Here is a 27,099-nt window from a genome sequence, read left to right on the forward strand (position 1 = left end):
CAGGTACAATAACATCTACATTAATGACTGGAGTGTATACACTTGATGGCAACTTTATTAGGAACGCTTTTACATTCAAGCACAAAATCACGTGTCGAAAATAGTTCAGGCCTATATTAACAAGTAGCCACTGGATAAGGATTTAATGAGGATTTTTTAATAACCTTTTTGACTTAGAATCTATAAACTATCAAAGATCTTTTATAATCATTATACAGCTACATATATAAACCTGAGCTCAAAACATATTTCTAGTTGCAATGACTGCCGGTAGAGGGAGACATTCATAACTAATCAAACATTACTGTTCAGTACCTAAAAAAAAGTCTCACAAAAGAATTCCTGTTGTGATTATTTCATTCTTCACTTGTTTGAAAGACTGTGTTCCCTTCAGGACAGTTTGCATAGGAACCAAAAACAAAAATATTTTGGATTACATCAATTTTTCCCCACTACAAACCTTGTAGGTTCCCCCTGGTCTGCACAGCCATTTCCCTACTATGATTCAACTAGTCAGATAATAAACAGCCTCTTCCTGCATGTAACTCAGTGTGAGGTGTGTGAGGTACCTGTGGATTATGTAAATTAATATTCCTTACTGTGAGTTTCAACCTCAGCCCTATACTGGTTATTAGGACAAACTAAAATAAATGTATTCATAGGGAATTTATCTACACATTTGTAGAATAGTATAGTGGGTATTTACCAAAAACCAGAATAAAACAGAAAGCCTGTTTAGTCACTTATAACGTTAATTCACTTGGGAAAATGTGACTATAGAATAAAAATCGTAGCACAGGGTGCAGCATGTAATAGTTTCAGTTACTGTCTGTGTGTTGGTCTCATTCAGGGTCTTCAGCTTTCTCTAACATCCTAAAAACAAAGGTTGTGACTCTCATGCACCCCTGACCAGTATAAAGGAATTATTGAAGCTTAATTAACAAAGAAAAAACACAATCAATACATTATAAATGAGGTCCATATACACAGATTTCCAGTTCCTTTCTTAGTTTAGAAAAATGTATAAATTCTTATACGTACATTTAAAATGATGTTGAATTTTTACTAGTTTTCAATTCAGATTTATATGTCCTGTATTTTAAGTGTAAATATTTGGAGTATGTATTATATTAAGTGTAAATGGTGCTGATGAATAACACCAGAGTGCAGTTATAGTGGTTATGACAGTCCCCATTCCTTCTTCCTCAGTTCCACTCGCCGGATTTTGCCACTCACTGTCTTGGGAAGCTGGTCCACAAACTCAATCTATCATCAAACAAAAATTTCAATCACAAAACAGACAAAACACCCTGCACACAACTGCATTTAATCAAAGTTCAAAATGCAGTGGTGCTACAAGACAAGTCAAGTGCAGGACTAAGCTAATTTACTTGTACACCACACAATGAGGTCACACAAAGTGCTTCACAATCACAAAGCAATATTGATATCAGGACAAAAGGCAAAACAAGGTATAAGAGAATAAATCATACAAAAAACATGCACAATAAAAGATAAATATAAAAAAAATAAGTGTGAAATGCAAACTGAGAGGATGCACTACAACATCATAAGACAATAATTGCAATCCCTGATTTTCTCATTGACTTTGACTAAACCTTTAAAATGGATAAGGCTGGGTGGATCTCTGGTTTTCTGAAGGTTGGTTTTTAGCTCTAAGTAGAATAATAACTACATGCACCTCCCTGAATTTGGTCCTGCCTCCAATAGACCACCAGTGGCATCACTTTAAAAGTCATTCTGTAATATCCCAGAAGCCCATGGAAGGACTTTAGTGTGAGAGTGATACAGACTCTTCTCTTGCTCTTAGAACTTTTGCAGTAGTCACATCACCCATTTTAACTACAGATAAATACCATATAAACTGGTAGATCAGTGGCTACGGGTCTGAAGAACTATAAGGATTTCTGTTTACATACCAATTATGGCTGTTCACATTACAAGCGAACTGGAGTCAGTATGATGCACATTATGTTTATTTTTCCCTTAATTCAACTTACAGCTAATTAACAAGACCGTCTACTTGTACTGTCTCCAGTCCTAAACATTTAAATGTGTAGGACTGGAGACAGTACAAGTAGTTATTAGTAAGTAGTTAGATAGAAACTGGGACCCTGAGATTACGAAGTGGTTTTTGCAAAAACACAAAATATATAACAACTTATACCAGCAAACCTTAACTTGCATGTCCATAACTTAGCAAATATGTTTAAAACAAGGATTGTCAGAATAAATATATGTAATTATAAACTTTAAAGTGAAGTTAAATATAGACGAGGCTCAGATGAAGTGAGTAACTATTCTGTATATAAACTGCCTATTTTAACAGACTTTTTTTGTATTTTATGTATAATGCTTACTAATTTTTGTATCATATTCATTGCTGTTATTTATCATTACTGTTATTTCACTTTATTTATTTATTTATTTTTGCTTTGTGGGTGTGTGTGTTTACCTTGCGAGGGTATTTATACGGAGCCGTGACTTTCTTCACATGTGCCTGCAGTTGCCTGATTAGTTCATTTTGGTCTCTGTTTTTATATTCTGAAGTAAGTACAACAAATGCCTTCACTACCTGTGTAAAAGAAAGAGAAATAGAAAAAAGACATATATATTACCAAAACCAGAATAAAACAGAAAGCCCGTTTAGTCACTAATATAACTTTAATTCACTTGGGAAAATGTGACTATAGAATAAATAAATAAATAAATAAATAAATAAATAAATAAATAAATAAATTTTATATATATATATATATATATATATATATATATATATATATATATATATATATATATATATATACATACACATATACATACACACACACAGTACAGACCAAAAGTTTGGACACACCTGCTCATTCAAAGGGTTTTTTATTTATTTTCATGACTATGAAAGAGAGTCACACTGAATTCATCAAAACTATTCAAAGTAGCCACCTTTTGCTTAGATTACTGTTTTGCACACTCTTGGCATTCTCTGATGCCTACTTTGAAGAACCTACAATATGACATTTTCAGTTCACTTTTTTGTTATGTATATAATTCCACATGTGTTAATTCATAGTTTTGATGCCTTCAGTGTGAATCTACAATTTTCATAGTCATGAAAATAAAGAAAACTCTTTGAATGAGCAGGTGTGTCCAAACTTTTGGTCTGTACTGTGTATATATAATATATATAAACTTTTGGTCTGTACTGTATATATAATATATATACAGTACAGACCAAACGTTTGGACACACAAGGTACTGTATATATTATTATTTTTGGGTTGTTTTTTTTTTGTTTTTTTTAAACATGATCATTTAAATTCATATGCAGCACAAATTCTGCAGCACAAACAGCTCACAACTCCCTAGTGTCATGAAAAATTGTTCAGATAAATGATACTGTGGGTCATAATAATAAAACTGATGTGTTGCACATTGTGATGTGCTTTTCTGCCACCACATCTATAAAGAGTATTTTTTTGCCCTTCTTTTAAAATGCTGTAGGTTCAGTCTGTATGATCATGTTTTAAACTGCTGGGCAATTCACCTGTATAAAGGCATCTGAAATGTGCTCTTCATAGCCAAACATCACGACAGCTGTACATGGTGACTGACACAGAACACTTTCCACAATTCAAAATGTAACAAAGGCACATATTTAGTTTGATTCAGTGTGAGCTAAGAAGTCTCGAAGTGTGTGTAAACAATCCATGCAAAATAAAGCAGTACAAATTAAGTTATTGAAGCAGATTGTTCGGTGCGTTACCTCTCCTCTGACTGGGTCAGGACTGCTGACCACAGCTGACTCGGCCACAGCCTCATGTTCTATTAAAGCATTTTCCACCTCAAATGGGCCAATACGATATCTGCAAAAGCCAACTATTAGAGAATGGAAGTAAAGTACATTGCCATTTGATGCTATTAAACAAAATCTGTCTGACCTTTCGTTTAATTTTTATTTACCAGCCAGTGTACATTTCAATTTAATTTGAATATCCAAATAACAAGTCAGAAATGTAAGAAGTGTAGAGATTTAAGGGGACTATAGTGTACCCATATAAAACTGTACTGTATGTACTGATCTTTTTTTCAGTTGTTTTTACCCTGATAAAAGAACAGCAATCCAATTTACATCCAATATGGGCTGTGAATATATAGAACCTTAATAAAACTAAATTAAAATCTTGCACCAAAGTACCAAAAAGCCCACATTCCTTTAATTAAAAGGTACAAGTTATTTATAAATACCTAAAATAATAAAGGCTACAGCATCCTTTGAATTCTTCTCAAGGTTTCTTCTACATGTCAGGGAGATTTTCCTTGCCACTTCTAAATCTGGCATTATCTAGGGATTGAAACCTACATCTGTAAAGCTACTTTGTGACGATCTCTACTGCTAAAAGTATGCTCTATACAAAAAATGCAACTAAATGGAATATATGAAATTGGTTTAAGTATATTTAATTATAAATACAAAACCACTATTTTAACATCGGTATCAAGACTGAGCTTCATTAATTCAACTTTTTGTTATGATTTATTTAATAATAATAATACACAAATTAATTTTAATGGCAGCAGGCCTTTCTGTTTGACAATTTTTTTTTAAAAATATGAATAAATAAATAAATAAATAAATAAATAAATAAATAAATAAATAAATAGCAAAAACCTTTAAACGCAACACATTTACGATGTCCTTTCTATATGTATATATACAGTATATACAGTCTATACATATATATATATATATATATATATATATATATATATAACCCAGCCATTAGGGAGGCACAAGCCAGTGCACTCTTAGTGCCGGTCCCAAGCCCGGGTAAATGGGGAGGGTTGCGTTAGGAAGGGCATCCAGCGTAAAACATGTGCCAAATCAAATATGCGGATCACAAAGGAGAATTTCATACCGGATCGGTCGAGGCCCGGTTAACAACGACCGCCACAGGTATCGTTAGCCGACAGGGTACCGTGGAAATTGGGCTACTGTTGGTCAAGGAGGAGAAGGAGAGGAGGAAGACGCTACAGAGACGGCAGGAAAAGGAGCAGTGTAGGAGAGTGGAGGTTCGGGTTGGTACTTTAAATGTTGGTACTATGACGGGTAAAGGGAGAGAGATAGCTGATATGATGGAGAGGAGAAAGGTAGATATGCTGTGTGTTCAGGAGACCAAGTGGAAAGGGAGTAAGGCCAGGAACATTGGAGGTGGATTTAAACTGTTTTATCATGGTGTGGATGGAAGAGAAATGGTGTAGGGGTGATTCTGAAGGAAGAGTACAGTAAGAGTGTAGTGGAGGTGAAGAGAGTTTCTGATAGGGTGATGATCGTGAAGGTGGAAGTTGAAGGATGATGATAAATGTCATCAGTGCCTATGCTCCACAAGTTGGCTGTGAGATGGAGGAAAAGGAAAGATTCTGGAGTGAATTAGATGAAGTGGTAGATGGTGTACCTAGGAAAGAACGATTGGTGATTGGGGCAGACTTTAATGGGCATGTAGGTGAAGGAACAGAGGTGATGAGGAGGTGATGGGTAGGTATGGTTTTAAGGAGAGGAATGTGGAAGGGCAGATGGTGGTAGATTTTGCTAAAAGGATGGAAATGGCAGTGGTGAACACGTATTTTAAGAAGAAGGAGGATCATAGGGTGACGATAAGAGTGGAGGAAGGTGCACACAGGTGGACTATGTGCTATGCAGGAGATGCAACCTGAAGGAGATTGAGACTGTAAGGTGTTGGCGGGGACAGTGTAGCTAGACAGCATCGGATGGTGGTCTGTAGGATGGTTTTGGAGGCGAAGAAGAAGAGGAGGAATGTAAGGATTGAAAGAAGAATAAGATGGTGGAAACTGAAGGAGGAAGAGTGTAGTGTGAGGTTCAGGGAAGAGGTCAGACAGGGGCTCGGTGGTGGTGAAGAGGTGCCAGATGATTGGGCAACTACTGCAGGAGTGATGAGGGAGGCAGCTAGAAAAGTACTTGGTGTGACATCTGGAAATAGAAAGCAAGACAAGGAGACGTGGTGGTGGAATGAGGAAGTGCAGGAGAGCATTAGGGGAAAGAGGTTGGCAAAACAGAAGTGGGATCGACAGAGTGATGAGAAAAGTAGGCAGGAGTACAAGGAGATGCGGCAGCAGGTAAAAAGGGATGTGGCGAAAGCCAAGGAAAAGGCATATGAGGAGCTGTATGAGAGGTTGGACACTAAGGAAGGAGAAAAGGAGTTATACCGATTGGCCAGGCAGAGGGACCGAGCTGGGAAGGATGTACTGCAAGTTAGAGCAATAAAGGATGGAGAGGGAAATGTGTTGACTAGTGAGGAGAGTGTGTTGAGAAGGTGGAGGGAGTATTTTGAGCAGCTGATGAATGAGGAAAATCACAGAGAGAAGGTTGGAGGATGTGGAGTTGGTGAAGCAGGATGTAGATAGGATTAGTAAGGAGGAAGTGAGAGCAGCGATTAAGAGGATGAAGAATGGAAAGTCGGTTGGACCAGATGACATACCGGTAGAGGCGTGAGATGTTTAGGAGAGATGGCAGTGGAGTTTTTAACCAGATTGTTTAACAGGATTCTGGAAGGGGAGAGGATGCCTGAGGAATGGAGAAGGAGTGTGCTGGTACCGATCTTTAAGCATAAGGGAGATGTGCAGACCTGCAGTAACTACAGGGGAATTAAGTTGATCAGTCACACCATGAAGTTATGGGAAAGAGTAGTGGAAGCCAGGCTGAGAGAAGAGGTGACCATCTGTGAGCAACAGTATGGTTTCATGCCGAGGAAGAGCACCACAGATGCCTTATTTGCTTTGAGGATGTTGATGGAGAAGTATAGAGAAGGACAGAAGGAATTGCATTGTGTATTTGTGGATTTAGAGAAAGCGACGACAGAGTGCCAAGAGAGGAGTTGTGGTATTGTATGAGGAAGTCAGGTGTGTCAGAGAAGTATGTAAGGGTGGTGCAGGACATGTATGAGGACAGTGTGACGGCAGTGAAGTGTGCAGTAGGTACGACAGACTGGTTCAGAGTGAAGGTTGGACTGCATCAAGGATCGGCCCTGAGCCCTTTCCTGTTTGCAGTGGTGATGGACAGGTTGACGGACGAGGTCAGACAGGAGTCTCCTGGACTATGATGTTTGCAGATGATATTGTGATTTGTGGTGAGAGTAGAGAGCAGGTTGAGAAGAGCCTGGAGAGGTGGAGATATGCGCTGGAGAGAAGGGGAATGAAAGTCAGTAGGAGTAAGACAGAGTACATGTGTGTGAATGAGAGGGAGGGCAGTGGAGTGATGCGGTTGCAGGGAGAAGAGGTGGAGAAGGTGGAGGAGTTCAGGTACCTGGGGTCAACAGTGCAAAGTAATGGAGAGTGTGTTAGAGAAGTAAAGAAAAGAGTGCAGGCAGGGTGGAGTGGGTGGAGAAGAGTGACAGGAGTGATTTGTGATAGTAGGGTATCTGCAAGAATGAAAGGGAAAGTTTATAGGACTGTGGTGAGACCTGCGATGTTGTATGGATTAGAGACAGTGGCATTGAGTAAAAGGCAGGAGGCAGAGCTGGAGGTAGCAGAGCTGAAGATGTTAAGGTTTTCGTTGGGAGTGACGAGGATGGACAAGATTAGAAATGAGTTTATTAGAGGGACAGCACATGTAGGATGTTTTGGTGACAAGGTGAGGGAGGCGAGATTGAGATAGTTTGGACATGTGCAGAGAAGGGACATGAATTATATTGGTAGAAGAATGCTGAAGATGGAGCCACCAGGTAGGAGGAAAAGAGGAAGGCCAAGGAGGAGGTTCATGGATGTGGTGAGGGAAGACATGCAGGTAGTTGGTGTGAAAAGGCAGATGTAGAGGACAGGGTGGTATGGAGACGGATGATCCGCTGTGGCGACCCCTAATGGGAGCAGCCGAAAGAAGAAGAAGAAGAAGAAGAAGAAGAATATATATATATATATATATATATAAACATTTTTAATCACTAAACATTTGTTTTACTGATGCGCAAGTCTCAAATAAAGTACCATTAAAACGTAAATGAATACACCATATTTACTTAAAAACATATACAAGAATATTTTGTCTTCATGCTCTATATTCTCTATGGATTCACTAATAATAAATATACATTTGCATAAAGCATCCATATTTGTCTATGCTCAAGTTGATTAGAGTATTAAAAACTTGAAAAGTATTCATTTAATCCTTCTTCTTCTTCTTCTTTTGGCTGCTCCTATTAGGGGTCGCCACAGCAGATCATCCGTCTCCATACTACTCTGTCCTCTACATCTGCCTCTTTCAAACCAACTGCCTGCATGTCTTCCTTCACCACATCCATAAACCTCCTCCTTGGTCTTCCACTTTTCCTCCTTACTGGTGACTCCAACCTTAGCATTCTCCTACCGATATACCCCATGTCGCTCCTCATGTCCAAACCATCTCAATCAGGCCTCTTTCACGTTGTCCCTAAAAAGTCCTACATCTGTGGCCCCTCTAATAAACTCATTTCTAATTCTGTCCATCCTCGTCACTCCCAAAGAAAAAGGCAGGTCTCATCACAGCCTACTTTTCTCATCTCTCTGCTGATCCCAATTCTGTTTCGCCAACCTCTTTCTCCTTATGCTCTGCTGCACTTCCTCATTCCACCACCACGTCTCTTTGTCTTCCTTTCTCTTGTCAGATGTCACACCAAGTACTTTTCTAGCTGTCTCCTTATCAATTCTGCAGTAGTTGACCAATCATCCTGCACCTCTTCACCACCACAGAGCCCCTGTCTGACCTATTCCCTGAGTCTCACACTACAGTCTTCCTCTTTCAGTTTCCACCATGTTATTCTTCTTTCAGTTCTCACTCTCCACTTCTTCTTCACCTCCAAAATCATCCTACAAACCACCATCCGATGCTGTCTAGCTACACTGTCCCCTGCCAACACCTTACAGTCTCCAATCTCCTTCAGGTTGCATCTCCTGCATTGAACATAGTCCACCTGTGTGCACCTTCTGTCACTCTTATGTCACCCTATGATCCTCCTTCTTCTTAAAATAACTATTTACCAATTTTATTTCCATCCTTTTAGCAAAATCTACCACCATCTGCCCTTCCACATTCCTCTCCTTTAGGCCATACCTACCCATCACCTCATCACCTCTGTTCCCTTCAGCCCAAATCACCAGGTACAACTTCTACCACGTCATCTAACTCATCCAGAATTTTTTCTTCTCCTCCATCTCACAACCAACTTGAGGAGCATAAGCACTGATGACATTCATCATCACCCCTTCAACTTCCAGCCTCACGTTCATCAACCTATCAGAAACTTTCTTCACCTCCACTACTCTCTTACTGTACTCTTCCTTCAGGATCACTCCTACACCATTTCTCTTTCCATCCACACCAGGATAGAACAGTTTAAACCCACCTCCAATGTTCCTGTTCGTACTCCATTTGCACTTGGTCTCCTGAACACACAACATATCTACCTTTCTCCTCTCCATCATATCAGCTACCTCTCTCCCTTTACCAGTTATAGTAACGACATTTAAAATACCAACCCAAACCTCCACTCTCTGTCCTCCTGCCGTCTCTGTAGACGTCTCCCTCCTCTCCTTCTCCTCTTTTGGCCAACAGTTGCCCAATTTCCACCAGTACCCTGTTGGTTAATGATACCTGTGGCGGTCGTTGGTAACCCGGGCCTCAACCGATTTGGTATTAAATTCTCTTTTGTGATCCGCATTTTTGATTTGGCACATGTTTTAAGCTGGATGTCCTTCCTAACGCAACCCTCCCCATATTTGGGCTTGTGCAACGCTAATGGCTGGGTTACCCGATTAATCGTTTTTTAATAAATTAACATTTATATTTATATTTATAGATTAATATTTTAATTGATTGACAGCCCTAATACAAATATTTGAGAAGAAGCTGCATACAGGGAAAACTAAGTCATCATTTATGTCACCAGACTTACCCTGCAGACAGTATGACATCATCAGCTCTGCCAACAAACCACAGATATCCGTCCTGGTCCATTACCCCTCTATCACCGGTGAGGTAGAAACAAGGTATAAGAGAATAAATCATACAAAAACATGCACAATAAAAGATAAATATAAAAAAATAAGTGTGAAATGCAAACTGAGAGGATGCACTACAACATCATAAGACAATAATTGCAATCCCTGATTTTCTCATTGACTTTGACTAAACCTTTAAAATGGATAAGGCTGGGTGGATCTCTGGTTTTCTGAAGGTTGGTTTTTAGCTCTAAGTAGAATAATAACTACATGCACCTCCCTGAATTTGGTCCTGCCTCCAATAGACCACCAGTGGCATCACTTTAAAAGTCATTCTGTAATATCCCAGAAGCCCATGGAAGGACTTTAGTGTGAGAGTGATACAGACTCTTCTCTTGCTCTTAGAACTTTTGCAGTAGTCACATCACCCATTTTAACTACAGATAAATACCATATAAACTGGTAGATCAGTGGCTACGGGTCTGAAGAACTATAAGGATTTCTGTTTACATACCAATTATGGCTGTTCACATTACAAGCGAACTGGAGTCAGTATGATGCACATTATGTTTATTTTTCCCTTAATTCAACTTACAGCTAATTAACAAGACCGTCTACTTGTACTGTCTCCAGTCCTAAACATTTAAATGTGTAGGACTGGAGACAGTACAAGTAGTTATTAGTAAGTAGTTAGATAGAAACTGGGACCCTGAGATTACGAAGTGGTTTTTGCAAAAACACAAAATATATAACAACTTATACCAGCAAACCTTAACTTGCATGTCCATAACTTAGCAAATATGTTTAAAACAAGGATTGTCAGAATAAATATATGTAATTATAAACTTTAAAGTGAAGTTAAATATAGACGTAGGCTCAGATGAAGTGAGTAACTATTCTGTATATAAACTGCCTATTTTAACAGACTTTTTTTGTATTTTATGTATAATGCTTACTAATTTTTGTATCATATTCATTGCTGTTATTTATCATTACTGTTATTTCACTTTATTTATTTATTTATTTTTGCTTTGTGGGTGTGTGTGTTTACCTTGCGAGGGTATTTATACGGAGCCGTGACTTTCTTCACATGTGCCTGCAGTTGCCTGATTAGTTCATTTTGGTCTCTGTTTTTATATTCTGAAGTAAGTACAACAAATGCCTTCACTACCTGTGTAAAAGAAAGAGAAATAGAAAAAAAAGACATATATATTACCAAAAACCAGAATAAAACAGAAAGCCCGTTTAGTCACTAATATAACTTTAATTCACTTGGGAAAATGTGACTATAGAATAAATAAATAAATAAATAAATAAATAAATTTTATATATATATAAGGAGATGCAGGAGATGCAGGAGATGCAACCTGAAGGAGATTGGAGACTGTAAGGTGTTGGCAGGGGACAGTGTAGCTAGACAGCATCGGATGGTGGTTTGTAGGATGATTTTGGAGGTGAAGAAGAAGTGGAGAGTGAGAACTGAAAGAAGAATAACATGGTGGAAACTGAAGGAGGAAGACTGTAGTGTGAGACTCAGGGAATAGGTCAGACAGGGGCTCTGTGGTGGTGAAGAGGTGCAGGATGATTGGTCAACTACTGCAGAATTGATAAGGGAGACAGCTAGAAAAGTACTTGGTGTGACATCTGACAAGAGAAAGGAAGACAAAGAGACGTGGTGGTGGAATGAGGAAGTGCAGCAGAGCATAAGGAGAAAGAGGTTGGCGAAACAAAGTGATCTAAATAAAATACAAAAAATTAATTAAATACATTATATAACCAAAAATAAAATTAACAAATACAAGTGGTGGAGGAAGTACACAAATTATTATTCCAGTAAAAGTGCTCCCTTTAAACTTTTACACCAGAAAAAGTACAAAAGTATTTGACTTCAAATGTACTTAACTATCCAAAGTACTATAATTTATTATAGCTATAATGTTCCTATTAACACTTTTTGTAATAAGACCTGCTTAATCAACTCAGATTATGGAAAAAGACACTAATGTTACTCTTAGCACACCGATCGAATAAAATACAATAGAATGATATTAATAAGTCAAACACTATTCAATATCTATTAAAATTATCATGAGCCCAAAATCTTCTTTTCAACTACTTCAAAAAATTGTGCAAATAAGGCCATGGGTGTTGTGTCAAGTTATATTCAGGAGCAGTGTTGGGCAAACGCGTTGACAGTAACTAATACTGTAACTAATACTGTAACTGTTACTTTTAAAAAATAAAGCAACTTCGTTACTGTTATCGTTACCGTATGGTGCGTTACCCGTTACTTTTTTAAATGAATGAATTTGGGCTGTAGTGTAGACTACAGTCTAACCTGTTTACAGCAGCGACGCATTGTAGGATTGAAGGATAAACCACTGTATACACACGAAAAAGACGCACTGTGGGCGTGTCTCCGTTTATTCAGGTCTGTGCAGCAGTAATGGCGAGTCGAGGCGAGAGCAAGACAAGTTTGGAAATATGCTCATTATTTCACTTTAGTTGAGCATAAAGACAAAAACTTTTAAGTCAAATGTAAACTGTGTCTTTCTGGTTTGAAACACGTATCTACTGCGATAAACAGCAATTCCAATCTGTTGAAGCTCCTCCAGGACCTCCATGCCTGAGGAGCTAGTAGCTAGAAGCTAACCTGGTGTTCTGTTCTACATTGTTGACAGTTTTCATACTTCAGCTGTGAAAGGAACATGTTTAAGAGCTCAACACAGCAGAAGCCACTTTAGTTTTTTATTGTGAATATATTATTCAGCTTGTTTTGTTATTTATTTCAGAAATCCTTGTGATATATTCAGTTTGTGCTGGTCTGACTTAAATAAAATAGTGTTTAAAAATTACTTTGTGTTTAAGTCAGTTTTGTGTTTGTAGACCATAACGCATAAAAAGGCATTAATGGGAACATTAAAGAACGTTCCTTAAAAAGTAAAGAAGGCTCTGGAGCACTGCCTGTGTGCTGGAGAGCCCATTAACCTTGAGGTGATAAGTAAATGAAGAGAGATCACAGGCCTTTTAACAGTAACGCATTACTTTATGGTGTAAGTAATCAACAAAGTAACTAAGTTACTTTTTGAATGAAGTAACGAGTAACTGTAACTAGTTACTATTTTTTAGTAACGAGCACAACACTGTTCAGGAGTTTATTTTATTACTCTCAAAATGTTCTGCTTGCTGTTGAACTGATGCTAAATTGTATGTTCGTACTAAATAGATACCAATAAGGAGGAAATTAAAACAGGTCAAAAACAGAGCTCGCTCACTACCCTGATTGTTGTCTTGCTGTGTGTTTGACCAGTTAATTTTTTCTATTCACTCAAAAAAAAATGATTGACTTGATTTGCAAATGTTTTTTAAAACTGCTTCACATCTGTGTGGCATGGAGTCAACCAACTTGTGGCACCTCTCAGCTGTTATTCCACTCCATGATTCTTTAAGAACATTCCACAATTCATTTACATTTCTTGGTTTTGCTTCAGAAACAGCATTTTTGATATCACCCCACAAGTTCTCGATTGGATTAAGGCCTGGGGATTGGGCTGGCCACTTCATAACATTAATTTTGTTGGTTTGGAACCAAGACTTTGCTCGTTTACTAGTGTGTTTGGGGTCATTGTCTTGTTGAAACAACCATTTCAAGGGCATGACCTCTTCAAGTATTTTGACATATGCAAACTGATCCATGATCCCTGGTATGCGATAAATAGGCCCAACACCATAGTAGGAGAAACATGCCCATATCATGATGCTTGCACCACCATGCTTCACTGTCTTCACTGTGTACTGTGGCTTAAATTCAGAGTTTGGGGGTCGTCTCACAAACTGTCTGTGGCCCTTGGACCCAAAAAGAACAATTTTACTCTCATCAGTCCACAAAATGTTCCACCATTTCTCTTTAGGCCAGTTGATGTGTTCTTTGGCAGATCGTAACCTCTTCTGCACATGCCTTTTTTTTTAACAGAGGGACTTTGCGGGGGATTCTTGAAAATAGATTAGCTTCACACAGACGTCTTCTAACTGTCACAGTACTTACAGGTAACTCCAGACTGTCTTTGATCATCCTGGAGCTGATCATTGGCTGAGCCATTGCCATTCTGGTTATTCTTCGATCAATTTTGATGGTTGTCTTCCGTTTTCTTCCACGTCTGTCTGGTTTTGCCATTTTAAGGCATTGGAGATCATTTTAGCTGAACAGCCTATAATTTTTTGCACCTCTTTATAGGTTTTCCCCTCTCCAATCAACTTTTTAATCAAAGTACGCTGTTCTTCTGAACAATGTCTTTTTTTTCCTCAGGCTTTCAAATGCATGTTCAACAAGTGCTGGCTTCATCCTCAAATAGGGGCCACCTGAGTCACAACTGTTTTTTCACAAAATTGATGACCTCAGTGATTGAATGCCACACTGCTATTTTTATTTAATTGCCCAATTGCACAGCCTTACGAGCGTGCATATCATGAATGCTGGGTCTTGTTTCTTTTCTGAGAATCTACTGCACCTACTGGTAACTTGTTTGCCATGTAGCAATTAAAAATATACTAAAAACCTGGATTATTCTGTTATTTTGAACAATACTGTAACACCAAATTGTGCAAATATTTTGAATACTAAAATTAAACACCAATATCCATTATAAACTATTGATACTATATTGACATTCAGTTATGATTAAACATGTTCAAATATGGAATACATTTCTAATTTATCAGATGAAGATTTAAGATATGGCTAACAACTAAATAAACACTTTATCAGTCAAAAGATATTTTGCAAAGCCAGACAACAGAGGATTTTTCCCCCTGTCAAGACAGAACAGAAAGTAGATACCAAGTACTCAGTGAAGAGAGAGAACGGTCTTTCTGGTTTCACTCTGATAGCCAGATTTCCTTCTGTTCCCGGAGCAACAATAGTTCCTTCCTCATTCACAACCTACAGTCACCACATAGAACAAAATGTGTTAGAAATAAAATACAAATGTTCATCTAATTTAAAAAAATTCAAATGTCACAAAGATTCAATAACAAAATCAAAATGAATAAACCTGTTTGTGCAAAGATTACATTTACCTGCACATCATAAGCTGGTGATGCTTTGCCAAAAGAGCCAGGTCTGATTTCCATACCTTTAAATGTTCCAGCAATTAAAACCTGATGAATTACCCCCCCAAAAAAAAGACATATAATTGTATAGAATTAGGTCTAAATTAGCTATGCATCTGTGCTTTATGAAACTGAAGGATAGTATTCTTCTGTAGTTACTTTTATTACTGCTTACAGAACATTGAATAACATTTACAATTGCACAGGCACACACAAGTCTATGTTTATGTGCAAATTCTATGGCGGTTCAGTATAAATGTTTCGAGCTTATACTGTTTTGGCTGACCTTCCTCACAATGTCCAGCTTTTCTTGAAAAGACCGTCTTGCACATGTCCTTTTATCTGTGACCAAATCAATTTCTTCTCCTCTGTCAGCCGTTGTAGAATGAAAAAAAAAGCTATTGAAAATGCTGACATGATTGGATGCCTTATAGCGGGCCTCAGAGTGAGCAAGTCAAAATCTGATTAGTTAAAGCAACAGCTTCAAGCAACATGGATTGTATGTTACAGGATGCTGTGGTGTTCACTGTGAAGGCTCAAGGCAGACAGATACCTTTGACCCCAGCAACACATGATGTAATGGCTGAAATCTGATTAGATAGAAACCGAAACTTACTCTGCTCCTTGTATCAATGCACACAAGATAAATTTTATGAAATGAAGAGAATAGCCTTTTGGGGAATCATTTAATACAAATTCATTCTAAATATTGTTAAAATATTTTGTGATTTTCTGTCAGTGATTCTTACTTAGTTTAGGCCAGGAGAGAAGACATTACTGGCCACAAAATGCCCACTTTAGTCATTTATTTAATATAATATTTATAAGCACATATTTGTCATGTACTTCCTGAGCAAACGGACGGCACAAATGAATCAAACCCTTTGAATGAGGTGTTTAGGTTTTCAGTTCAAAAATCAGAATATTTTCAAATATATATTACATTACCGCAGGATCGTTTAAGTTCAATAATTTGTTGAAAAAGGTGATATGATTTCTTCAGCTGTACTTTGCATTTAGGTTTTGTTTATTGGTTTGTAAGTTTATTGGTTTGTGACAATGGAAGGGTTTACTCATGCGGGCAAAGTAATGTGGGTGTGATATTAGTTATAATGTCATAATTAACACACATGCTGGGTGATACAGTGCAATGTGCTAGTACTTATACAATGTATAATTCCCTTATAATTATATATTGCTTGCATAATGTACTGTTAGGCTATTTTACCGGTTTAATATTGTATCAATTGTCAATTCACTGCACATAATGTTACTGACCCTTCCCTCATTTACTCACAGTCTCAGTCTGGCCATATCCCTCGTAGATATCAAGGCCTGTGATCTCTCTCCATTTACTTATCACCTCAGGGTTAATGGGCTCTCCAGCACACAGGCAGTGCTCCAGAGCCTGAAATTGGAACCTCTCACACACATGGCAGTCTAATCAGTATAGTCTGGTTCTGGTCACTGCTACACAGCACAAACTGGCAGTTCCAATTAGTTTAAGTATGTAAAGTAATTAGGGTTATTCAAATCAAAACATGGTTTTGCCTTAATTGCATTAAAAAAGACAATCATTTGGCTATATTAATACAAACAAATATACATTCACTTAAAAAAAGAAGTGATTCAGTGGATGATTTAAAGAGAACCAGCCATGTCTTCTTGAATTTGTCAGATAGAAATTCCTTGCCTTGTGTATACAGTCACATCCACCATTACAAGCACCGTACTATTACTGTTAACAAACGCCAACCTCAGCATTCTCCTACTGATTTACCCCATGTCCCTCCTCTGCACATGTCCAAACCATCTCAATCTCGCCTTCCTCACATTCAAAATGTCCTACATGCGCTGTCCCTCTAATAAACTCATTTCTGATTCTGTCCATCCTCGTCACTCCCAAGTGACATTTTCAGCATTGCCACTGTTAACAAATAAAATGACTGGAAAAATACAGTCAGTTGTAACAACTTTGGTTATAAACAATGCATGTGAATCACCAAAATAGGTATTTATGGTGTTTCCTTCCTAATATTTGTCACAAATTCTTAATAGCCTTACCAATCCTATCAGGTAATGATTAGCATGTTTACAAAGATAAAATAGCTCAGGTTTATGTCAACTCATGTCAGTGTGGTGTTTTATTTAGACATAAAGCACAAAGGCCACCTTTGAGCCTGACCAACAAACCACATTCACAACCTACTGAGATTGTATGGTGCAGGTATTGTTATTGGTGAATACGACTAATGACGACAAGACTGAGGTCAAATTTGTTGATGCATCACCTGGAAGGATCCTCGTGTACTAACATTCGATAAGCTGTTGGAGCAGTGCAGAAAGTACTGATGGGATACCTGCAGAGAGTCTAAAACACAAGTGCAAAGTATAAATGGCTTTGGTTAAACTAGAATTTATTACAATACAGCAATAAAAAAAAAATTGAAATAAAGTAAAGAAAAAACGTGAGTTTCTTTAAGTTTCAAGTTTTAAAGAAATTACAGTTAAATTACCAAAAAAATTCTATTTATTTTGTAACAATTTATTTAGTTATGATTTTTATTTTTTATTAAATCTTTTGTACAGATGTCTCCTAAGTACATTATATGTATACATACATACATATCTGCTTTTTTGAATAACCTAGTCCACATTCATTCCCCATTTGCTGTTATAATAACCTCCACTCTTCTAAGATGATGTTCAGGTACTGAAGTAAAATAGGAGGGCCTGAGGGGCAGTCAATATTCCAATTTATACCAAAGGTGTTTAACAGGGATACGGTCAGAGCTCTGCAGCAGGCAAACTTAAGATTTTCTCTCCAACTCATGTAAAGCAGAACCTTATGTGGTTGGCTTTGTGCACAGGGCATTATCATGCTGGAATAGGTTCAGGTCTCCTAGTTAAAATGAAGCAAATATTTAATGCTAGCCCATCCAAAGACGCTAACTATATACAGTGGAACCCACTTATCTCGACCTCGGTTAACTCGACAACCCTATTAAGTCGACGTTTTTGAAGTGGAACCGCCAAATTCTCGCTTTGTCTAAGCATTTTTTATCGGTTATGTCGACTTTTTTATGTCGCTGAACCCTGATATCTCGAGCACAAGGGGGGAAAAATTTGCCATTCCATGGGGAATCCGCGATGCGCTTTGGGAAGAAAAGCGCAGCCGTTGAGAGAGTGCCGGTGGGAAGGCACGTACCGGGATACGCATGAGCGATAACAATGACCGCCGTGAACAACATATACCAACAATAACGGACAGTGAGAGTGTGGAAGAGCTGGTGATGATGATAAACGAGCACCATATGTGCGCGATTGAAGCCGGGAGCTTCAGAGAAAGCGGCCGAGAAAGCACCTGACACGCGAAGGGGCGAAGGCGTGGCAGGTGGATTCCTGACAGTTAACAAACATGTACTGTATGTATTTTTATAGCCTTTATCAAACAAATCGCGGCAACGCTGTTGTGTAAAAAAACCCTCCAAAAACACGTGCATGTACATTATCATTTATTAACGCACATCATGTACATGAATAAATTTCAAGCACGTTAATATATTGCCGCCATATTGATTTTCGTTTATCTCGATGCTTTTTGGCAACCCCCTAGGACATCGACATAACCGGGTTCCACTGTGTGTATGTATATACATTATATATATATATATATATATATATATATATATATATATATATATATATATATATATATATACAGTGGAACCTCGGGTTATGAACGCCCCGGCATACGTATAATTCAGGTTACGAATCGCAGTTCATAAAAAATGTTGCCTCTAGTTACGAGAAATTTTTTAGGATACGAGCGTTGCGCACGGAAAATCGCAGGCAGGTTAGTTTTTACGTATCGCCACGTGCTCTCGCTGCGCTCTCGTGCAGCACATACACATCCGCCGTCGCTCTAACAGTGTGGAATTACTGAACTTTAAATACTGTACGTATTCCTATCACCATGCCGCCAACAAAGTAGCCTGATGGAAATTCTCCTTCCAAACAATAACTCTCCCTCCTCCCGCTTCTACGGACGTCGTCTCCCTCATGCACGCAGCGAGACTTCTTAAAGGTAAGGTACCATTTAAAGATTTATTTTTTATATGTTTATGTTTTTATATGATACGATTTCAATATAACATGTTAAAAGTAAATAATATTAGTGAATATTGGCGTTATTTTTTTTAAGAAACACTTTTGGGTGTCCAGAACGAATTACCGAAGTTTCTATTCATTCTTATGGGAAAATTTGTATCGGGATACGAGCTTTTCAGGTTAAGAGTAAAGTGATGGAACCAATTAAACTCGTAACCCGAGGTTCCACTGTATGTATATATATATATATATATATATAGGACTCTTGGAAGAGTCCTGGTTGTGCCATACTTCTTCCATTTGAGAGTTGTGCTCTTGGAAATCTTCAGTGCAACATCCATATTTCTGTAGCTTTCCCCTGATCTGTGCCTTTTAATAATCCGGTCTTTGAGCTCTTCAGGCAGTTCCTTTGACCTTGTCGCTGGGTTTTGCTCTAATATGCATTGTCAGCTGTGAGGCGGACTGTAAAGAGATCTGTGCCTTCCTAAATCATTTCCAATCAATACAATTTTCCACAGGTAGGCTCCAATCATGTGTAGGAACATCTCAACAACTAGGAGGCATGTGAGCTCATTTTCAAATGTTGTTAAAAGAGTCTGAACAATGATATATATTATACACTGCCATGGCCAAAAATATCGACACCCTTGCAATTCTGTCAGAAACAAAATTGTAAGAAATAATTATTTTCAAGCATGTGATGCTCCTGTAACTTGTATTTAGACACACCTGTGGCAGGTAACAAGTGTGGCAATATAGTAATTATACTTGCAACAAGTTAAAATGGAGAAAGTTTCACTCAACCTTTGTTGTATTGTTTCACACTGAGCATAGAGAAAAAAGAAGTGTAAAGAGCTGTGGATTCGAGAGAAACAATTTTGGAAAAACAAGGAAAATCTTAAGGCTACAAGTCCATCTCCAGGGATCTTTATGTTCCTGTGTCCACTGTGCGCAATTTTATCAAGAGGTTTACAGCCCATGACTGAAGAGCAAAATTTATGAAAATTTACAACGAAGTATTGTTCGAATAGTGGATAAAGAGCTTCAATGAACTTCCAAACAAATTCAACTGATCTGCAGACTCAGGGTACAACAGTGTCAGCACGCGCTATCCGGCGCCATCTGAATGAAAAGAGGAAGGAAGGAAGGAGACCCAGGAGGACACCACTGCTGACACAAAGGCATAAAAATGCAAGACTGGAGTTTGCCAAAACTTATGTGACAAAACCACAATCCTTCTGGGAGAACATACCGTGGAGATGAGACAAGATGAGACAAAAGTAGAAAGTTTTGGTAAAGGGCATCATGGCACTGTTTACAGAAAAAGTAATTAGGCCAACAAAGAAAGAACACAGCCCCTACAGTCAAACATGGTGGAGATTCAAAGATGTTTTGTGGTTGGTCTGCTGCTTCTGGCACTGAATGCCTTGACAGTGTGAACGGTTTATTGAAATCTGTTGATTACCAAAGAATTTTGAGGCACAACGTAGTGGCCAGTGTCAGAAAGCTGCATCTCCACCAGAGGTCATGGGTCTTCCAGCACCACAATGACCCGCAACACACTTTAAAAAGCACCCAGAAATGGTTGCAAACAAAGAGCTGGAGTGTTGTGAAATGGCCAGTAATGGGTCCAGATCTGAATCACATAGAACACCTGTGGAGAGATCTCAAAATAGCAGTTGGGAGAAGGGATCCTTTAAATCTGAATGACCTGGAGCAGTCTAGCAGTAAACAGGATAGGATGGTGATATAATAAACATTCTGGTTTATTTTAAACACACCTTGAGGACAGTTTTAGAATCGAAGCGTGGCATATGGTGTGCAAACACACACGCTCCCTGAGTCCATGGAGCAAACACACTGCTCCATGCAGATTTAGCCCAGCCTGTATCCGAGGTGTTCCAAAACACATCACCATCAGTAAGATCTAACCAGTACCTGTTACAACACAACCATAAAATACAGACACACACAGAGTTCAAATATAAACTCCATTCGTGTTACTGACAGCAAGATACAGTAATTATGTCTCCACATAGTTTATTTTTTATTTTCTAACCTTCAGATCAAATACTTCAGTCAGAACATTAATGAACCGAGGTTCTGTGTTTTTTTTTCTTATTAATGTATCCTTCGGCATTTTTACCTTACAACATACTTACCTGCCATTGATGGTAAGACCCAGGCCGTAGCTACAGTGGCTGTGAACTGTCATTTTGGGAGATCCAGTGGTTCCACTGGTGAAGAAGATGGTCATTGGTTCATCACTTCTCGTGTTCACACATACATGTTCTGCAGAAGCACTCCTGAAGTCCATAAATATGCTGTTACTTTACAAGTCTCTAAGAGAACATGTTTCAGCCTTTATTATCATATATTGGTTACATATTGTGTAATTCCTGTTAGAACTATTTAGTGTTAGGAATGCAGATGTTGTGTCATTAGTAGTGTGTACTAATTTATATTGTATATTGTATGTGTATAGTATGTTGTAATTAAACAATAACCCATGAGAAGGCATGTATAACAGTGGTTTTATGATGGATTAATGGTGTTCTTTGACAATATGCAAAGCAAAAGAAACATAAAGGGAAAAAAGATCAATGTTCTCACTTTATTAATGCTGCAAGGTTGCCCCATCCTGGTCGCTCTTTGTTGGAAAGCAGAAGTTTAGAGGTCAGTGTGGGACACTGTGGAGTCACAGCCTCTATTAGTGGTGCCATACTTTGATCTGTGATCAGACACTTTGCTTGGGAGACCTGCAAACGATGCAGGATGTCTCTGGCTGTATGCTGGGATGTTCCAGGGATCAGAACTGTACCTGTCAGAGCATAGGCAGTGTATAAAGACATGAACAATTAATTCCAGATTTCAGCTGAATACTTTTAAAACACAGTCACAGGAGTGGAAAGTGGTTATAAAGGCACTCTAACGTATTAATTTGCTGCCAGAAGCTTCTACTGGTTATTTTTAACATATATAAATGTAAAATCCATTCATTTCCATGAGCAGATCTATTTAACACATCTTGCCATCATGTCTTATTTTTAAAATTGTTCATTTGTTTTGACTTTTGAATGCATTCAAACGCAATGAAATAAAAATTCTAAGTAAAAAGTTATAAGCTCAATGAAGAATAACTGCTTTAAAAAAAATGGATTTAATTGAATGCTCATTTAAAACTTTATGGAACGCTGTAAATCTGCAAATATAAAAAAAAAAAAAACTTAATTATAAATACAATGGCAACATGTTCATAATAATCCAACACTGCAATGCAGACAGGGTGCTCTTTCTCACTCTCTTTGCAGCTGGAAATGGTTTCACATCAACAGCCTGGGGATCCATGAAATTACAGAGTAACACAGGAGCTTTGAGGATGGATTTGGACTGTAGTTAATGTCATCAGTCTGCTACACTGACACAAGACTACAGTTTGAATCTGATCACCATCACTGCACACTTCAAAAACATTTAACTGTAATAAATTAACATTCGGTGCAACCCAAATGGACCCAAAAGATGGGTTCCCTCGTGAGTCTGGTTCCTCTCAAGGAGTCTTCCTTATGCCACCCCAGGAAGTTTTTTCCTGCCACAATCGCCACTGGTTTGTTTATTAAAGGCAAACTTATACTTATAAAGAACAATCATTCTTTATTAACACATTATCTGTGTAAAGCTGCTTTGAGACAATGTTCATTGTTAAAAGTGCTCTACAAGTAAAAATGATTTGCTTAATTTGTTAAGTAATTAAACTTTTGTTAGAGTTAAGATTGGCCTCACACTGGTTCTCTAAACTGGTTCTCCTATGTTGTCTGTTCAGTGTCTATAGGATCTTTACAGTGTGATGTACGTAAGGTATATAGAAAGTTTTTGTCGGGGCTATGTCTTCTTACCCAATCAGGAACAGTTTTAGTTTAGGATTCTTTCCAGTGAATATATACTTGTCTGTTATCTGCATTAAATCTGAAGAAGAACATTTGCACCATTCTGTGTGCTGTGTCATTCTTACCTGATCAGAAAAGGCACCACAGACATTGTAAAATGTGTATGGTCGGTTTACCAAGAATTAATTTTTTTTTTTGGGCAGGATAAAAATCTAAAAACTCATTTTCTCAACTTTTATTGTTTTGCTTCATTGTGAAAACTATTTTTAACAAATTTACAGCGCTGATTTTAGGAGATCACACAAGCGTAGGGAAGATGATTGTCAAGTAAAAACACAAATGTTTTGCTAATTGCTAAATTCTAATGCTAATTCCCATAAAGTAGTTGTAATAGTAGTAGTAGTAACAAGTAGTAACAAGCAAGTATTTAGCTTGAGGTCAGAAATGATCAGTGTTTATGGTTTCATAAAATTATACCTGTTACCTTTATTCTCTGTAAATTCACTTAACTAGCTAACTAGCTACCCATGTGTTATACCCATGGGGATGCAAAAACGTCCAATGTCTTGGTGCTCATCACCAGAGGTGGAAAGTAACGAATTACAAATACTTCGTTACTGTATTAAAGTAGATTTTTCTGGTATTAGTACTTTACTTCAGTATTTATTTTTCAGACATTTTACTTTCACTCGTTAAATCTTTTAGACAAATATTTGTACTTTCTACATCTTACATTTTCAAAACAGGCTCTTTACTCTAGTTTTAATTTATTTGGTGAAATTTGTTTCTTCTCATTGTGCGCCATTTTCAGCACATCAATCTATTGCCTTTCTTTACTCCAATATAAACAATTTTTAAAAAATGCACCGAAAAAATATTTTTAATCAATAAACATTTGTTTTTACTGATGCGGCAAGTCTCAAATCAGCACCAAAATCCACCATGATGCGCACATTTAGTAGCCACATTTAGACCCTCTAGGGGTCTTTTTTGATCGTACAGATAAGAGCAATGCATCATACGAATCTGGAAAGGGTTTAATTTATTTGTATACACTCATAACAAAACGCTCTACTTTTATAAAATAAAGTAAACAGAGAGGGGGCGCTCTCGTCCCGTCTCTCTTCAAATTCATTTTAAAGGCACAAACACACAAATAATACAACATGGATCTCAGTGAATACTTACCTCACAGATATAATAAATGTAAGTATGAATAACTCAACAATTTCCATAAACAAATTCACATCGAAAACAAATTTTCTCTAATTACTGTATTTTTCAGACTATAAGCCGCTATTTTTCCCCCCACGCTTTGAACCCTGCGGCTTAAACAACGAAGCGGCTAATTTATGAATTTTTCCTAGGTTTTTCCCGGTTTCACAAACTTCAAGCCAAAAAAATTAACCCCATAACATTAGACCAATGAAATTGGCACGACGATGCCAAAAGATAAACTCCCGAGAGAAATAGTTGTGAAAGGAAGAAGGAAGACAGTGAACAATGACTCTCTTGGTCAGCTACTAGCCGTTTAGATACAAGCCGTTGTAACGCGTTGCGTCAGGGTGAAGGGAGACCTCGCTTCTGGCATGCTATTTCCAAAATACCGCTATCGCGCAACATATTTCACCCGTTACACCGTGTGTAACGTGTCTTTCGTTAAAGCCTGTGTAAAGTATATTAGTGTAGACATTATAGACAGGTGCGGCTTATTTATTTTAAAAATAAAAATATTTGTGAAATTCAGTGGGTGCGGGTGCAGCTTATATATAGTCCGGAAATTACGATATGTAATCCATATGAAAGTTAGCAGAGTTACAGTTTCTCCGGTATCACCTCATTAACCGTTTGGTGTCCTGATGATTTATGTAATTTAAACCACCATACCTACTTGAAAACATTTACAAAAATATTTTGCTAAATTATGTTTAGTTTGGTTTCACTAATAATAAACATACATTTGCATATATCATCTATATTTTCTATGTCCATGTTGCTTAGAGTATTAATAACAAAGTATTAATATATGGTACGTTTAGAACAGATAGAAATGTGTGATTCAGTTGCGATTAAATATTTTAATCGATTTACAGCCCTAATTTTATTATGATTATGAAGTCCAGTTACCAGCGAGACACTAAAACAGGTACTAGTAATGCCTAAGTTTTACTTAAGTACATTTCAAAGCCCAAACTTCTTCACTTTAACGTAAGTAAAAAAAAGTGTAGTCAGTAGTTCGACTTTTACCCGAGTATTTTAAAACATGAGTATCTGTACTCCTACTTAAGTAAAGGATGTGTGTACTTTTGCCAACTCTTATGTAATCTGCATGAAAGTTAGAAGAGATACAGTTTCTCTGGTATCACCTCATTAACCGTCCCTGTGGAAACATTTACAGGAATATTTTGTCTTCATGCTCTATGTTGACTTTGGTTTCACTATTAATAAACATACATTTGCATAAAGCATCACTATTTGTCCATGCCCATGTTGATTAGAGTATTAAAAACGTGAAAAGTATATATTTAAGGTACATTTACAACAGATAAAAATGTGCAATTACCATATTTTTCAGACTATAAGCCGCTACTTTTTTCCCACGTTTTGAACCCCTGCGTCTTAAAGAACGAATCGGCTTACTTATGAATTTTTCCTGGGTTTTTCCCGGTTTCACAAACTTCAAGCCAAAAAACTGAACCCCATAACATTAGACCAATGAAATTTCCGAACGGAAACGAAAAAACTTTTTTTTAAACGCACGACGATGCCAAAAGATAAACTCTCGAGATAAATAGTTGTGAAAGGAAGGAGGAAGACAGTGAACAATGACTTTCTTGGTAGGCTACTGTTTAGATACAAGCCGTTGTAGCGCGTTGAGTCTGGGTGAAGGGAGAGCTCGCTAACTCCAGTTGCAACAGAAATCATATAAGCACAGACAGGTTTCCAAAACTCATGCTTTTTAATTTTTCTTGGCAACAGCGTTATGGGTTAGTCAAAGAAACTTAGAAATGAGCATCAGAAAATAATAAGGACATATTCCTTGGTCTTGCACACACGCAGTAATACCGGGAAAATGCAGTGCCAGGCTATTCCCAAAATACCGCTATGCTCCTAAAGGAAGCGCAACATATTTCACCCGTTACACTTTCGTTAAAGCCTGTGTAAAGGTTATTAATTTCAGTGTAGACACCTGCGGCTTATAGAAAGGTGCGGCTTATTAATGTTCAAAATAAAAATATACGGTAATCGTGAGTTAACTCACGGCAATCATGTGATTAATCGCGATCAATTGACAGCCCTAATATTATGACGTGAGGTCCAGTTACCAGCGTGACTCTAAAACAAGAAGTAGTAATGGCTACTTTTTACTTAAGTACATGTAAAAAGCCTTAAACTCCTTACTTTATCCTAAGTAAAAAAGTGTAGTGAGTGCTTCAACTTTTACCCGAGTATTTTAAAACATGAGTATCTGTACTTCTACTTAAGTGAAGGATGTGTGTACTTTTGCCACCTCTGCTCATCACTGTGTATTACTTTTTACTTATGTTAAAACTATAAAACACTTAGAAATTAGAAACTTCAGCTTTAGAATGTAATTAAATGTTGTGGCAGTAGCTAAGAAAGTATTGATCAGCCTACAGCCATGAACATGAGTATGATCACCTGTTCTGAGGCAGGCGATATTGACCAGCCACCACTCTGGGACTCTGGGCAGGACAAGAAGGACTCGATCTCCCCTTTTCAAATTGCATTTATCAGTCAAAACATTAGCTAGCTGTTTGGAGTAGAAGCCCAACTCTTCAAAACTCCATCTGATCTCTTCATTTCTATCATTAACCCACCATAGAGCGGGCTGAGACGACTTCCCACCAGCCTACAGAAAAGAAAAGATGGTTAACTTGCATTAATGTATAGCAGGAAAAGTGATACAGTAGGTAACATGTGCCAAAAGAAATAACATGCACAACTATTAAAAGATTAGAACAGT

At 37.7% G+C, this 27,099-nt stretch overlaps 1 protein-coding gene across 2 annotated transcripts in view; it reads right to left on the reverse strand.

Moving 5' to 3' along the window:
* Nucleotides 1-33: 33 nt before the first annotated feature.
* Nucleotides 34-27,099, reverse strand: part of acsm3 (acyl-CoA synthetase medium chain family member 3) — a 30,020-nt gene continuing 2,954 nt past the window's right edge. Inside the window, exons 2-13 of one of the 2 annotated variants that reach the window (XM_046876449.1) lie at nt 26,775-26,985; nt 21,838-22,045; nt 21,387-21,530; nt 21,006-21,162; nt 17,406-17,485; nt 16,412-16,535; nt 15,082-15,162; nt 14,812-14,944; nt 9,960-10,050; nt 3,785-3,884; nt 2,477-2,596; nt 34-1,266 (exon numbers count right to left, since the gene is read on the reverse strand). In XM_046876449.1, the coding sequence (XP_046732405.1) occupies nt 1,180-1,266; nt 2,477-2,596; nt 3,785-3,884; nt 9,960-10,050; nt 14,812-14,944; nt 15,082-15,162; nt 16,412-16,535; nt 17,406-17,485; nt 21,006-21,162; nt 21,387-21,530; nt 21,838-22,045; nt 26,775-26,985 (1,536 nt within the window). In that variant the 3' untranslated portion in view covers nt 34-1,179. Of the gene's footprint in view, nt 1,267-2,476; nt 2,597-3,784; nt 3,885-9,959; nt 10,051-11,002; nt 11,177-14,811; nt 14,945-15,081; nt 15,163-16,411; nt 16,536-17,405; nt 17,486-21,005; nt 21,163-21,386; nt 21,531-21,837; nt 22,046-26,774; nt 26,986-27,099 lie in introns of those variants that run through there. The other variant, XM_046876448.1, reaches the window with a different exon arrangement.

Source organism: Silurus meridionalis, chromosome 20 (genome assembly GCF_014805685.1).
Source record: "Silurus meridionalis isolate SWU-2019-XX chromosome 20, ASM1480568v1, whole genome shotgun sequence".
Classification (NCBI taxonomy): domain Eukaryota; kingdom Metazoa; phylum Chordata; class Actinopteri; order Siluriformes; family Siluridae; genus Silurus; species Silurus meridionalis.